The sequence below is a fragment of the Hyla sarda genome, chromosome 11, assembly GCF_029499605.1.
Source record: "Hyla sarda isolate aHylSar1 chromosome 11, aHylSar1.hap1, whole genome shotgun sequence".
Classification (NCBI taxonomy): Eukaryota; Metazoa; Chordata; class Amphibia; order Anura; family Hylidae; genus Hyla; species Hyla sarda.
The window spans coordinates 30276637-30291867 of record NC_079199.1 but is presented as its reverse complement, the minus strand read 5'-3'; the positions used below and the strand labels follow the sequence as shown (position 1 = coordinate 30291867).

General features: G+C 41.0%; 1 protein-coding gene and 1 long non-coding RNA gene across 17 annotated transcripts in view; one reads left to right on the top strand and one right to left on the bottom strand.

Annotated features, from left to right (window-relative positions):
- The window catches only part of DPF3 (double PHD fingers 3), a 272192-nt gene that overhangs the window by 45394 nt on the left and 211567 nt on the right, over window positions 1-15231 (bottom strand). For all 12 annotated transcript variants that reach the window (XR_008848735.1, XR_008848736.1, XM_056545785.1 and 9 more), the window contains one exon: window positions 14966-15112. Coding sequence is in view for 10 of the 12 variants with exons in the window: in XM_056545785.1 (XP_056401760.1) it covers window positions 14966-15112 (147 nt within the window). In the remaining 2 variants the exon portion in view is untranslated. The remainder of the gene's footprint in view (window positions 1-14965; window positions 15113-15231) is intronic.
- LOC130295237 (uncharacterized) overlaps window positions 1-15231 on the top strand; it is a 163630-nt gene that overhangs the window by 61562 nt on the left and 86837 nt on the right. The gene's annotated exons all lie outside the window — the stretch shown is intronic.

Below are 15231 nucleotides of genomic sequence, written 5' to 3'. Positions count from 1 at the left end.
AGTGCCAGCAGCCATCTGCTGGCCCTATGCGCTGCTGATAGACATACTTTTCATTCATAGCGCTGTGGTGGCATATGTATATAGATGCGCTGGGGGGCAGACATATAGCTTTATCTGCCCCCCCACAACGCTTCTATATACATATGACGCCGCAGTGCTATGTATCAAAAGTATTTCTCATTCATAGCACTACAGTGGCATATTATGACAGCTGCGGGGGGGGGAGTGTATATATATATATATATATGTACAGCAACAGGAGAATACAACAGCACACTGCTAGCACAAAGATATAGATAAAGCATGAGTATATAGATAGAACATGAAAAGCTATACAGCTGTAGTGCAATAAATGAAAATATGAAATGATGAGGTACTTAGCTTGCGAATTTGGCGGCCAAATAGCGTGGACCGTCCCACCACGGTAAGGTGACCTCATTCTGGGACGGACCCTATACTATGAATATGCCTCTGTGTGAACAGCTCAACAGGCATTGCAAGGTCTGAAACATCCAAGGCACCTTATATACACCTAATAGTGTAGGGTCCGTCCCAGAATGAGGTCACCTTACCGTGGTGGGATAGTCCACGCTATTTGGCCGCCAAATTCGCAAGCTAAGTACCTTATAATTTCATATTTTCATTTATTGCACTACAGCTGTATAGCTTTTCATGTTCTATCTATAACTCATGTTTTATCTATATCTTTGTGCTAGCAGTGTGTTGCTGTATATTTAGCCCAGCAGCTTGCACCTGTAAGCCATGGTCTATACAATAGTTTGGAATCAAATAGTGCTGGCCAACTTATTCTTTGGTTGTATTATATATATATATATATATATATATATATATATATATATATATATATATATATGCATATGCGCTGGCGGGGGTCATATGTTTATTAATGTGCTGCGGGGGGTATATATAAATGCGCTGGCGGGGGTCATATCTTTATAAATGTGCTGTATACATATGGCCCCGCTGCCACTCACAATGTTCATTTTAAAAAACCCGCCGCCCCTCAGTACCGGCCATTGAGGGCTCCCTGCGGGGGATTTAAAAATGAAAGTTAAAATGCACCATACATCGCAGGGTTGTGGACCATGCCGCCCACTCCCCTGCTTCTGATCGCATCGGGTGTCAGAAGTAAGACCTGGTGCGATCAATCCCTCAGCCCTTGTACTACAACCCCCATCATGGAACAGACTCTGTTCCATGATGGGGGTAGTAGTACAAACACAAATGTAGCCTTCCCAGCTGTCTGCAGATTACCGCAGATAGGGAATTACTACTCCCATCATGGAAACAAGTCTTTTCCATGATGGGAGTAGTAGTAGTCCCGGCTGTGGAAGTCTGTAGGCAGAGGTGTTAAAACGGCCGTACATGAGGGATGTTATAACGGGTCTAAACGGATGAATATTTATTCAGCCGTTAGCACCCGTTATTTCATCTGTTTTTACACAGAAAACGGACGTTTAATAACGGGCAGATAGATAAAAAACAGTGCAGACCGGAAACCCCTTTAATCTTTCTGCTTCAGTAAATACAAGAATACGTATACGCTTGAATAGCACCTATCATTTTAACAAACGTATAAGATGTCATAGTGATCTGTAAGAAGTTTTAGGTAGCAATAGCCCCACCAATCTCTAAAATAAAGGGCTTGTCTGCATCATATGTGCCCCTTCATCACTGGTCTGCACACCTAAGAAAGCAAGTGGTATCTGTACTTGTCAAAAGTCTTATAGTTGCAGTATATATCCGTATACTGCTTACTCCAGCTTCCCATGGTTTGCCAAGCAGAAATCAAGGGGAACAGCGTGTGCAGCCGAGCACTTCTGTCCTTTAATTTTAGCAATCTCAGCATCCAGATATAAACCACAGATATAAACTTCTGACATGTCAATATGATGTGTCAGATGTTTGATAAAATTTTAGCTACACTTTAAATTGGCACTGTTATAATAAAAATCTTTGTATATCAGAGAGATCTGAAAGCTCTGAAAGAGTGTGCACTTAGCATGTTCTCTCCTGATTCTGTTTTATATACAGAAATACTTAATTGATTAACTTTTTATATACATGTTATTACTTTATCTTCTACTGCTAGATTAATTGCTTCTAGATTTCTTTTGGTTGTTCTGTGAATCAGATAACCAACACATAGAGAACAACTTACATAGGCACCTGTAAAGCAATGTTCTCTGTAGTTCCTGCAATCTTAGAAAGTTGTTTAATACTGTACAGTGCCTACTGTAAAGACTACATTGTTGAATTCTGAAAATCTAAGCATAGCTGCATGCAGTGTTGGATAATATGGAAACCTCATACTGACTGGATCTCATGGTCACTAAAGAGTAGTTAAAGTAAGTTAATTGCAAAAATAATAATTAAAAAAAAACTGTAGAAAGGTGAACATGCATTTACAGTTAGTGTTTGATTGAAAGAATAGTCAAGGCAAGAACAAAACTGACACAATTGCTTTGCATTCAGTGACATTATCATAGAAGAAATTTCAGCACTCAAAACTGAAGAGATTGTATGCATAAAGTCTATTCGCACACAGGTCCTATCATGCCCCTTTTGTATAAATAAATAATAGAAATATATGGCAATATGCACTTTTCAGGACACTTCAGTCATTCTGTTCTAGTATGTACAGCGATGAATGTAATGGCGCCACAGCATGTCAGTGACATTATGACAAGGTTAATTTTGTGCAGAGATGTGTTAGTTTTTTCTTAGAATTAAAGAAAAAGCATATATAGTTACCATTATAAGCCACTCAGGCTTTGAATGCAAACATCGTATTTGGATGAGTGTGCTAGGTAATAAAACAATGTTCCACTGCCCCCTTATGGGAGGTGGGAGCCAAAGCAGATAGATTACAGCTGAGTTTTTAGTGTAGTATACTATATAAAGAATTTAGAGATATGTAATTCACACAGCTACAGTAATGTACTACATCCTCCAGGTGCAATGATTGGAATTTCTAAAAATCCTCTTGCACAATGCAGCCAAAACCCGTCCTTAGGGCATGCTGGGGTTTTCACAAAAGCTTCCTTGAGTATAATTGCTGCATTAAAAACCACAAATAAAAATGTTTTAACAAACAGTATAATGTTAAGAATCCAGAGACAAAGTGCAGGCACTGCTAATACCTCCATAATGGAGACCAGACTGGATGTGTGTCCGTCAGCGGTGTATATATGCTTATACACAAGTCCTTAATAGCTGGTGTTCATTTGATGAAAATAGCAGTGCATAGACAACCTCCTACTATAAAGAAAATTCAAAGGCACTCACCTGGTACAGTGTGAGTTTGTGCTTTATTCCGTTGCAGTTGTGCAGGATACAGCGGCTACATGCCGCAACGAGTGTAAGACACCAGTGCGCTCTAAGTGGTTACAGCTGTTTCTTTCCATTAGGAACTTCAACAGATACAGAGGGTCTATTGAAGTTCCTAACTAAAAGAAACAGCTGTAACCACTCAGTGTGCACTGGCGTCTTACACTCGTTGCGGCATGTAGCGGGAGTATAATGACAAGGATTTTTATATAAGTACTTCTACAAAAACTTCTCTCCTAAGCATATAGTCTAATGGATGAAACTTGGCAAACTTCACACTGATCCTATGATTATTCACACTTCAAATAGAGGATACATGTGATTTATTAATATTATAAGTGAAAGAGTTTTCATTATAATTCTATAAAACATAGGAATTCGCAAACATAACACAGGACCAGGATTATAAAAGAAAAGGAACTTTTAAACATCATCTAACTTAGAGGTAGGAAAGTGTGGCACTCAGTGTTGGTAATTCTTATTTCTTCATTCCATAAAGACGTGGCGTATACAAGAGGGAAAGTTACAGAGAGAGCGTGGGAAAGTCAATGGTTGTTTCGTGCTAGGTTGCATTTCTTACCACCCCTTACCTTTTACTATGCTCTCCGCTCTGTCTGTAACCTTCCCACTTGTATTTACCACCATGTTAGATAATGAATATCTATGGACTTTTTACACAATATGGCAACACTACTTGTTGGATTGCATTCATGATTAACTGTGATCCCTCTGAGATCCATCCATGTGTGAATCAGTATATTTAGCTTTCAGCAGAGCCAGGGTTACTCCTGAAGCCAATTTTGCTTCCAATTGACTTCAATGGGATTCAAAATCCTCTGCCAATAATCTGCACTAATTATGCACATGTTAACCTACCCCCTACACCACCAAAAATAAGTAACAACATACCATTAAAGGGGTACTCCTAAACCTCTTATCCCCTATCCAAAGAATAGGGGATAAGATGTCTGATCGCAGGTGGTTGCTGCGATCTCCGGGCTAGCACTCCAGTAATCCGGGGCAGGGGCGAACTCAGCTCTGTGCCAGATGAAGTGCGGCCATAGCCGTCACACCCACTCCATTCAGGTCTATGGGAGGAGGTGTGACGGCTATGTACATAGACATGAATGGAGGGGGTGTGGCATGACATGCTCCAAGCTTCCATGTTCAAAACGCTGTGGTGCCGGCCAGAAATCGCAGGAGGTCCCAGCGGCTGGACACCCCTGCAGTCATACATCTTATCCTCTATCCTTTGGACAGGGGATAAGATGTTTAGTACCCCTTTAACCTCATGGGGATGCAGGGCGTATGCATTCGCCCTGCATCCCCGATCCTTAAGGACTCAGGGTGTACCACGCCCTGGTCCCGGTGTTTAAAACGGGGTCACGCCGTGACCCTGCATCACACCGGGTCGGTCCCGGCTGCTAGTCATACCTGGGCTAACAGCGCGGGACACCGATCGTTGTGCCGCACGCTATTAACCCTTCAGACGCGGCGGTCAAAGTTGAATGTAAACGCTTCCCGGCAGCTCAGTCGGGCTGATCAGGACATCGCGATAAAATCGCGATGTTCCGATCAGCTGGGACGCAGGCGGAGGTCTCCTTACCTCTCTCCGCGGCGTCCGATCGGGGTTTGATTGCTCCAAGCCTGAGCTACAGGCTTGAGCAATCGAGCCCCATCTCACTGATCCGTGCAAAGCTATGGCTTTGCAGGGATCAGCATAAGAGATCAGTGTGCGCAGTGTTATAGGTCCCTATGGGGGCTATAACACTGGAAAAAAAAAAAGCGGGAAAAAAAAGGTAAAGGCCATTTAACCCCTTCCCTAATAAAAGTTTGAATCACCCCCCTTTTCCCATAAAAAAATAAATAAAATAAAAATAAACGTGGTATCGCCGCATGCGGAAATGTCCGAACTATAAAAATATATCGTTAATTAAATTGCATGGTCAATGGCCTACGCACAAAAAAAAATTCCAAAGTCCAAAATAGCGTATTTTTGGTCACTTTTTATATCATGAAAAATGATCAATAAGTCTGATCAATACAAAAATGGTACCGATAAAAACTTCAGAACACGGCGCAAAAAATTTGCCCTCATACAGGCCGTATGCAAAAAAATAAAAAAGTTATAGGGGTTAGAAGATGAGAATTTTTAACATAGAAATTTTCCTGCATGTAGTTATGATTTTTTTCCGAAGTACAACAGTATCCAACCTATATAAGTAGGGTATCATTTTAACCGAATGGACTTACAAAATAAAGATAAGGTGTTATTTTTACCGAAAAATGCACTGCGTAGAAACAGAAGCCCCCAAAAGTTACAAAATGAAATTTTTTTCTTCCATTTTGTTGCACAATTTTTTTTCCGTTTCGCCATGGATTTTTGGGTAAAATGACTAATGTTACAGCAAAGTAAAATTGGTGGCGCAAAAAATAAGCCATCATATGGAATTTTATGTGCAAAATTGAAAGCGTTATGATTTTTAGAAGGTGATGAGGAAAAAATGAGAATGCAAAAACGGAAATACGCTGAGTCCTTAAGGTGAAAATAGGCTGAGTCCCTATGGGGTTAAACAGGTTGCAAGGTGGAGGCAAACACAAAAATAGGCTTTCAAAGAAGCTAAATTAAAACTACAGGCCAAATCACTACCCAAAGGGCACTACCACACTTCTAGTAGTGATCTCTTATCATAATAGTATTGTGTTGTAATGCCGAGATTGAGGCAGTAATAAGAATGCAAAAATGCATCCATAATAATATGTCTGTGCGAAACCGGACTCAGAACATCCGCAGCACTAGTGTTTTTGCTTATAAATGCCTGACTGCTCGGGTTCGGGGTGTGTTCATGGTGTGAAGTGTCTAGTTATCTCTACACGTTTTCTCTATAATCAGAGGGCAATGGACTTATAGTCTTATTGTTCACTTTACATCAACATTTAGAGAACAACTTCAGAAGCGATGATAGTTTTATGCTTTTTATTCTATAGGAATGATGTATCACTGTATTTTGAGCTTTGAGTAGTTTTAGTATGGAATGCTGATTGTCTTGATTCAGCCCTAAGAGATGTCTCAATGTATTATGCATTTCAAGCCAGGCTTCCTATGGCTTGCATGGTGTCCAATTTGTGCCTAGAAGGAATCATGCTGATTTTCTTCTTCGCCTGATAGGCCCCCAGCCTGTAGTAGTCTGGCATGCTGTCATGGCAACCGGTACCCGTGGATGCCGCCACCTGTCATTATTTTGTCTGCCGTGTAAACCATTCCAGGCAGCCATTCTGAATCTGCTGATAAACCTCAATCTTCAAAAGATTAGCATATACAGGCATAGGCAGATTTCTGATTCCATAAATAGTTTTTTTTTATTTTTATTTTCCATGTCTAACATGACTTCTAATGTGTACATGTGGGGGGTTGGATTTCTATCTTGCTTTGAATACTACTGAGGGCCCATAATGATAATGACCCAGTAGATTTATTACTAGTTTTCCTACTAAATACTACTTAAAACAGTTACTCTGGATATTAATCCTATACTCTTTTAGGAAAATCTTGTATCCTAGCCTCAATGTGGATGTTACTCTAAAACCTGCCTAAACATTTAAGATCAAGTGCCCCCCACTATTAATGGCAATGGCCTCTTCCAGTGGGATAACACCCCCAGTCATTCTGCAAATACTGCGCATATTGACTCCCATGCATGAGTGGAACATGCACCACCACCAGGTGTCAGCTATGTGCTATAGGGTACACTCCGAAACCCAGAATGGAAGCAATCTCAGTCATTTAAAGGACAACTGCAGCGCTAGCAAATTAGGGCCCAAATGTAATAATAACACAAGTTATATAAGTTTCTAAATGGGATCCATTACCTCGCTGGTCCCGTTTCTCTGCTATGCCGCCACCGGAAGTCCTCTTCTGGACCCCTAACGCGCGTAGCGTCGACCTATTATTCCCTATGGAGCCGCCATCTTGGTCAACGCTACATCACAAATGCCCATAATGCGCCGGGGGATTGCTCCACTCCCCCTGCGAAGTTTTCTGAAGCTGGAGCGGGGAGGAGCGAGGGCAGAGGCCGAGAGCGCATGTCTGCAGGACATAAGCCACGCCCCTTTGGTTCGGAAATCTCACTTCACACCCCCCGCTCTTACATTACACAAGAAGCAGGGGGAGAGCGAGGACGTATACAGCTCTATACACAGCTCCATAAACAGCTCCATCCCCCGCACACAGCTCCATCCCCTCCCCCTGCTCTGTCTCCCCAGGACCTCATCTACCACGGGGAGGCTGCAAGTTTGCACGGGGAAAACACAGAGCGGGGGAGGGGAGAGTACGTCTGTGCAGAGCTCCTTCACCTCCATAATGATGTGTGAGGAGGACAGACTGCACTGCACGGGGATGAGGATTTCTGTGTGTGAGGAGGACAGGCTGCAGGGGAATAAATATCATACTGGGCATGAATTCTATGTGTGAGAGGGGGGGACTCCTGAATGACACATGCTGGGAGTTGTAGTCCCTGTTATGTGTGTGTATGCCAGTGTTTCCCAACCAGGGAATGCTGGGAGTAGTAGTTTTGCAACATCTGGAGGCACCCTGGTTGGGAAACACTGGTGTATGGACTGCAACGCCCAGGAGACTAATGAGATACAATATAGGTGTTTGTGAACTACAACCCCCAGGAGACTACAGAGATACAATAGAGGTGTTGGTGAACTACAACTCCCAGGAGACTACTAAGATACAATATAGGTGTTGGTGAACTACAACTCCCAGGAGACTACTGATACAATATAGGTGTTGGTGAACTACAACTCCCAGGAGACTACTGATACAATAGAGGTGTTGGTGAACTACAACTCCCAGGAGACTACTAAGATACAATATAGGTGTTTGTGAACTACAACTCCCAGGAGACTACTGAGATACAATATAGGTGTTGGTGAACTACAACCCTCAAGAGACTACTGAGATACAATAGAGGTGTTGATGAACTACAACTCCCAGGAGACTACTGAGATACAATAGAGGTGTTGATGAACTACAACTCCCAGGAGACTACTAAGATACAATATAGGTGTTGGTGAACTACAACCCTCAGGAGACTACTGAGATACAATAGAGGTGTTGATGAACTACAACTCCCAGGAGACTACTGAGATACAATAGAGGTGTTGATGAACTACAACTCCCAGGAGACTACTAAGATACAATATAGGTGTTGGTGAACTACAACCCTCAGGAGACTACTGAGATACAATAGAGGTGTTATACCACAGACTGAAAGACTCCTGAATGACACATGCTGGGAGTTGTAGTCCCTTTTGTGTGTGTATGCCAGTGTATCCCAACCAGGGCTAAGTTATATTAGTGTACTGTGTATAACTCTGCACAGGCTGCATATATATATATATATATATATATATATATATATATATATTAGTGTGTTGTGTATGTGTGTATATGTATATATATATATATATATATATATATATATATATACACACACAGCGTTATACACAACACACTAATATATATATATATATATATATATATATATATATATATATATACACATATACACAGCCTGTGCAGAGTTATACACAGCACACTAATATAACTTAGCCCTGGTTGGGATACACTGGCATACACACACAAAAGGGACTACAACTCCCAGCATGTGTCATTCAGGAGTCTTTCAGTCTGTGGTATAACACCAGCATGCTGCCTCTGTAGTCTCCTGGGGGTTGTAGTTCACCAACACCTCTATTGTATCTCAGTAGTCTCCTGGTGGTTGTAGTCCATACACCAGTGTTTCCCAACAAGGGTGCCTACAGATGTTGCAAAACTACTACTCCCAGCATTCCCTGGTTGGGAAACACTGGCATACACACACATAACAGGGACTACAACTCCCAGCATGTGTCATTCAGGAGTCATTCAGTATGATATTTATTCCCCTGCAGTCTGTCCTCCTCACACACAGAAATCCTCAGCCCCGTGCAGTGCAGTCTGTCCTCCTCACACATCATTATGGAGGTGAAGGAGCTGTGCACGGATGTTCTCTCTCCCCTCCCCCGCTCTGTGTTTTCCCCGTGCAAACTTGCAGCCTCCCCGTGGTAGATGAGGTCCTGGGGAGACAGAGCAGGGGGAGGGGATGGAGCTATGTACGGGGGATGGAGCTGTGTACCGAGCTGTGTGCGGGGGATGGAGCTGTGTACCAAGCTGTGTGCGGGGGATGGAGCAGTGTACGGAGCTGTATACGTCCCCACTCTCCCCCGCTTCTTGTGTAATGTAAGAGCGGGGGGTGTGAAGTGAGATTTCCGAACCCAAGGGGCGTGGCTTATGTCCTGCAGACGTGCGCTCTCGGCCTTTGCCCTCGCTCCTCCCCGCTCTAGCTTTGGAAAACTTCGGAGAGCGAAGGAGAGGAGGGAGAGCAGCAGCTTACAGGAAGCTGGTGCAGGGAGTTATGGGAAATGTAGTCTTTATGACATGGCTGCTTACTGCTACAGGTGGCAATTACAAGAGAATGGCTGGGCCAAATTTGACAAATGATGTATCGTTGGAAAGGTCTTTTAAAGAGCTATCAGATGAGGTAAACTTTTTTTTTTATGTATGAGCGATGCAGATGTCCTTTAACAGTCTACAGCATCTTAGGCAGAAGCAGGGGGCTCCCATAGATATTCTATCATCCATGTCCCCTGTGATATTATTGGGAAGTCTCCATGGGTTGTCAAATGAAGACCCCCAAGATATGCAATCTGCCTGTGAGTGTCCAAAGTATTGCTGCGCATTATATGAGCAAGCATGCAACTTTTTTTTTATCCCAACCACACCATGTTAATACTTTAGGCCCAAAGAGGGGAATGCCTTATTTTTAGTGAATGAGCCTTAGGATATCCGTTTCCCCTTTTTACTGGCTACGCTACATGCAGCATAGTTTATACATTCATCCTTGTACAGCAACATACTTATTGATTGATTAATTAATACATACCAACAGCGTATATATAGTCCATTATAAATATCCCTTGTACAAATAGTTTAGTTTGACAAAGATAAAATAACTGTGTATGTTTTCATTTTCACATAGCATAGTTCTGTACCAACATCCTTTAAGGGTTATCCGCCCATCCCCATGTGATTAGGAAGGTCATGCTGTTCTCTTAGCTTGTCACCCAGCATTACAATAATCAAAAGAGGCAAATTCTGAGGATGTATTCACGTAAGGAGGCTTTGCCCTCATGAACCAATCCTTTAATCAAATAGAACAGGGAAGTGTGCTTGCAGCTAGACAGACATCCCCGGGACAAAGGGTTAATGTAATTACCTTTCTTGCTTTCCTTATATTGTGAAGATATGTTCATACCGTCACAGGAGAGATGTAGTTTCATGTTATTTGACAACAAATGAACATTTAAAAAATTTGACTAAACAAAAACAAACAAAATAAGGCTATATAGTCAGGTAGATGCTGCATTAGACACTGTGTATACCTGTGTCAGGGGGCATGTTTATTCATTAATTTGTGGGTACTTTGCACTATTACAAACCACTAGGGCATACAAAGTTTTTTTTTATTTTATCCCACCATGCCCAATTCCTTGATTTATTTCACAAGTGTCTCTTTTTGGCTTTACACAACCCCTTTCCATTTGTCTAGGGCATAAATGAATGTAGAAACCAGCATGCCTATGCATTATACAGAATTGAAATCCCACTCACATCAGAGACAAAGCCAAAGTTTTCATGGTCTCTTGTGTAATAGATCAGCTTGGTTTCCCCTATTCCTCTAATAATGAAGCCAAAATAAGGCCTCATGCAGGCAGACATATTATGGCTTTGTACAACAGTTGTATGAAGTAAGGATAGGGTTTCCATAACACCTAGTAAGGCTCTGTTGTACCCCCATATCGCAGATTTCATGTTTTTCTTTTTCAGGTGGATTAAATATAGATATAGGCTCGTTTACATAGCCTGATTAGCATAAAAGGGCCATCGATCAGCCAATAAACATTTGTCAGCTGATTGTTTTTTGTTTTTTTTGTGCGGCCATTTAAATTATCATTATCTGCTGAACATCACCCTGTCTAAACCATGAAGGTGCGGGCGATATTTATCCATTTAAATGGCTGCACGATACCTTGAGCCTTGTAAACCAGGCTATCCTTTTCTGCAGCTGCAAACAGACAATCCTGGGACAAGGTACCATAAATGTGTGAGCTGGTTCCACTTTTTTGTTACTACTACTACTGGGAATATACCTCCATAATACAATTTCTGTAGATGTTTGGAGTAGCTGTATTAGTATAATTTTTTTTTTTACAGAAATAAATATCGCTGCCACCACCAAGATAGTTAAAAAACTGGGGTGCCTCAATCCATTAAACAAATATTTAAAATAAAAAATAAAAAAGCCCACAAACTATGATTTAACACCACATCTATGTGATTTTCTAAAGACTAACAATATGATCTAATCAGGAAACTTGTGTCTTTACCAGATAGAGGACAAAGCGTAATGTAGGAATATTTATTATGAAAAAAAGATAATATAATTGACACCAAACAAATAAAAAGGAGAAAATTAGCAGAAAACCAAACTGCTTACTTGGACAGTAAGCAATGGGATTCTTTGGCCGAGGGGTGCTGGCAATGAAGATTGATATCCCCTCAAAATTAGACTCTGACCTCTAGTAAGCGCACCAGTCATGTGCCACTCTGGATTTATATCTTCAGAGTCCATATCAAGTTTCCAAGCTGTCCTATGAGTGATAGAAGCGGAGGGAAGGCGTGCTTATAGAACAATAAGTGGTCTCCCTCTTGAGTGTTAGACACAAATAGCAAATATTGATACTATATTCTCTCTGGTACTTGTCACAGAAAAAACCTTTTAATCCACAGATATGTCATACCCCCTACTTATGTGGTCTGTATCAAGGATCCAGGGTCCAGGCATTTGGCACATAAGTATCATGTTGCCGTGAGTCCAGACTTACAGGAAGCTGATCTCAGGATTTTACACCTGGCAGAGGGATGTCACCGCTTTCTTAGAGGTATTCATGCTGGGAGCCTTTTGACATCTTCCACAATCAATTAAATTAACCTCTAGGCCTCTTGCTAGGAAAAAAAATCCATGCATGAACTATACAGATCACATTAAATAGCAGTATTCTATAGTACAAAAAGGACACAAGCTGGGAGCAGTAGTGTTCATGAATACCCAAGATTACATCAAAGAGGGAAACAGAATTATTTGTCAGACAACACATACTACAAGAAACTGTCATAAGACCCCACCAAAGAATACACTATGAAACAGAGGAAATTGTTCAAATCCTTTCCAAAGGACATAGAAAAAGGATTAAAAAGCACTCTCATATCTACCAATCCCAAAACAGGCATTTCAGTATGAAAAAAGAAGAAAACCCTAATGACCAGGCACTGCTGCGTCTGTGGTAAAGGATGGAATCAAGAGATTCAGGAGTACAATAAATAAAAATCATTGTAGAAAACTATAAAAGATAAATACGATTGTGCATTTCGGGGATCACCTCCCCTTCAGATTGCTTATGGTACATACTGGACCAAATCTGACATATACACAGTGAACAATGGTGCCAAAACCAGTGGGGTGGTGCCACAAGAAACAACAAAAACAGTTCTATTGCAAATAAACAGGTAGTTCGATAAATACACAGTAAAAAAAAAAAACTCTAAAGTGAATTGGAAACATTGGAAATTTGTACAGACAAAAAACATAAAAGTCCAAGATAAATTTTCAATGTCACGGTGAGGTTTAAACCATTCCCAAACTGAGGCTTGGTTTGTTCCTGTGGCCACTAGATAAAAGCTCCCAGTAAACATACAATGTCAAAGTGAGGCTTGAGATATCCCAAAACCAGGCCTGTGGACAATGAAGGAAAAATAAAAAAGCTTTCTGTACAGGCAGCGCTCGATTTCCCTCAGCACTCTCAGCGCATGCAATGCTATCGCTATGGATGTGTTGATGGGAGATGGAGTCTGCACTCTGATCTTGTGTGCAGCGGCGATCGCAGCCATGACCGCTTACTTAAACAGGCATTTTACATGCTTCCTAAAATCCACAAATCAGGAAACCCAGGCAGACCAATAATAACAGGTATCGATACATCATTTTTTGGGCCGCTAAATTTCAGCGAATATCTGACACTATAATTCTGTAGTGTGGACTGCGCTGCACTGGGAATTCTTAGCAGAATTTCAAAATGGAATTTCATTAGGAAAGTCCATAGTGTGAACCTAGCCTAACTGAACAGATCTCTAACACACTGTTTCATATAGGACACCGCTGCCCTTCTTACCAAAATCAGATTACAAACTTGCCTGCCACCTCCATACTGGTAACAATGGATGTAGAATCTCTGTCCAGTAACATCCTTCACAAAGATGAAATTGGTGCCTTCAGTTTTGCCACAAAAAGAACTTTATTTTAGTTTCACTGTAGATTTTGTAAAAGTACAATTGGTGGCACCAAAAAAAAAAAGCCTCATATATGGGTCTGTAGGTGGAAAATTTAAAGCATTATGGCTATTAGAAGGTGAGGAGGAAAAAAAACAGATGTCCTTAAGGTGCTATTCATGGCTAACCTAGAACATCATTTCTTAGATACACAACTATTTGGACAGAAGTAAAAGAAAAACTCAAATACAAAAATGCATATTTGTGAGATAACCTGTGTGCTTCAATAGCTTTTCTACAAAATACTGTTAGTCCTATAACAAATATTACAATACAAGATCTTACAGTATTACAAGATTCTGCACATTTTATGATTTTGCATCTGTACCATAGATGGAAAGGCTGGGAAATACAATGGAAACTGGACAGGCCCCAGTTAATACAGTAACTCTACTGACAGATGTGCTATGGGGTAGCTATAGAAGTCACAGTGACACCCTTTCAAGCCCTAAGAAAAAAAATAAGGCCAGTGTGAGAGGAAGGGGCTATGATATACAGGTACATTGAGAGAAGGGAGGGGGAGAGAGAGTGCATACTTCACAAGGAACAACACAAGGAACACCGACTGATCTCTAAACTTACAGCTCCACAGGCATGTCAGACAAAGCAGGTCTTGAAAATAAAACAAAACGATCTAGAAAGCAGCTCTCTACAAAGTGTGACCTCAGACTCACAGTGGCATATCTAAAAATATTCTATAAAATATGATGCTTTAAAAAAGACATGCTGCTACTTTTCTGAAGATAAATAGAAATAGGGCACAGATTCACAGTCCTCTATTAGATTCTTTATTTAAATTTTATAAATTGCTATAAAAGGAAGATTGGACTCCCCAAATCCTTCAAACTCAAATCACATCTCCACTTGTCACATGAAAGAACACTGGGTAACAAAGTAATGGTGGTGAAGCCACTTAATTGTAATGGGAAAAAAATATCCTGTGACTGAATGAGAACCTGACCCATTCTTCATAGTTTCCAGATCCTCTGTCAGTATACTGTTGGGAGGTTACTTGGCTTTCTTATGGCCATACCTGAATGTCTAGGTGTTACAAGTGATATGTATCCTTCAATTACCCACAAGCATTCTGGTAAACCAAAAAAATCAAAGTGAACTTACGTTTCTGGTTTTCACTTCTGTGAACGGAAGGGGAACATGGAGATCGAGATTCTTGGTCTCTGCTGTCTGCCCCTTCTTCATCAGCGAGATGAGTGTGGGTATAGTGGTAGCTGAGGCCAGGTCTGTTCTTGTAACGTTTTCCACAAACTATAAAGATAACAGTTAAAGAATGGATTCCTGGCTCTCACAGTGTAAATGAACATTGGTAAAATAATAAATGGAAAATAAAAAAACAATCAGAAACTGGTTTACAATGCAATTTGCTA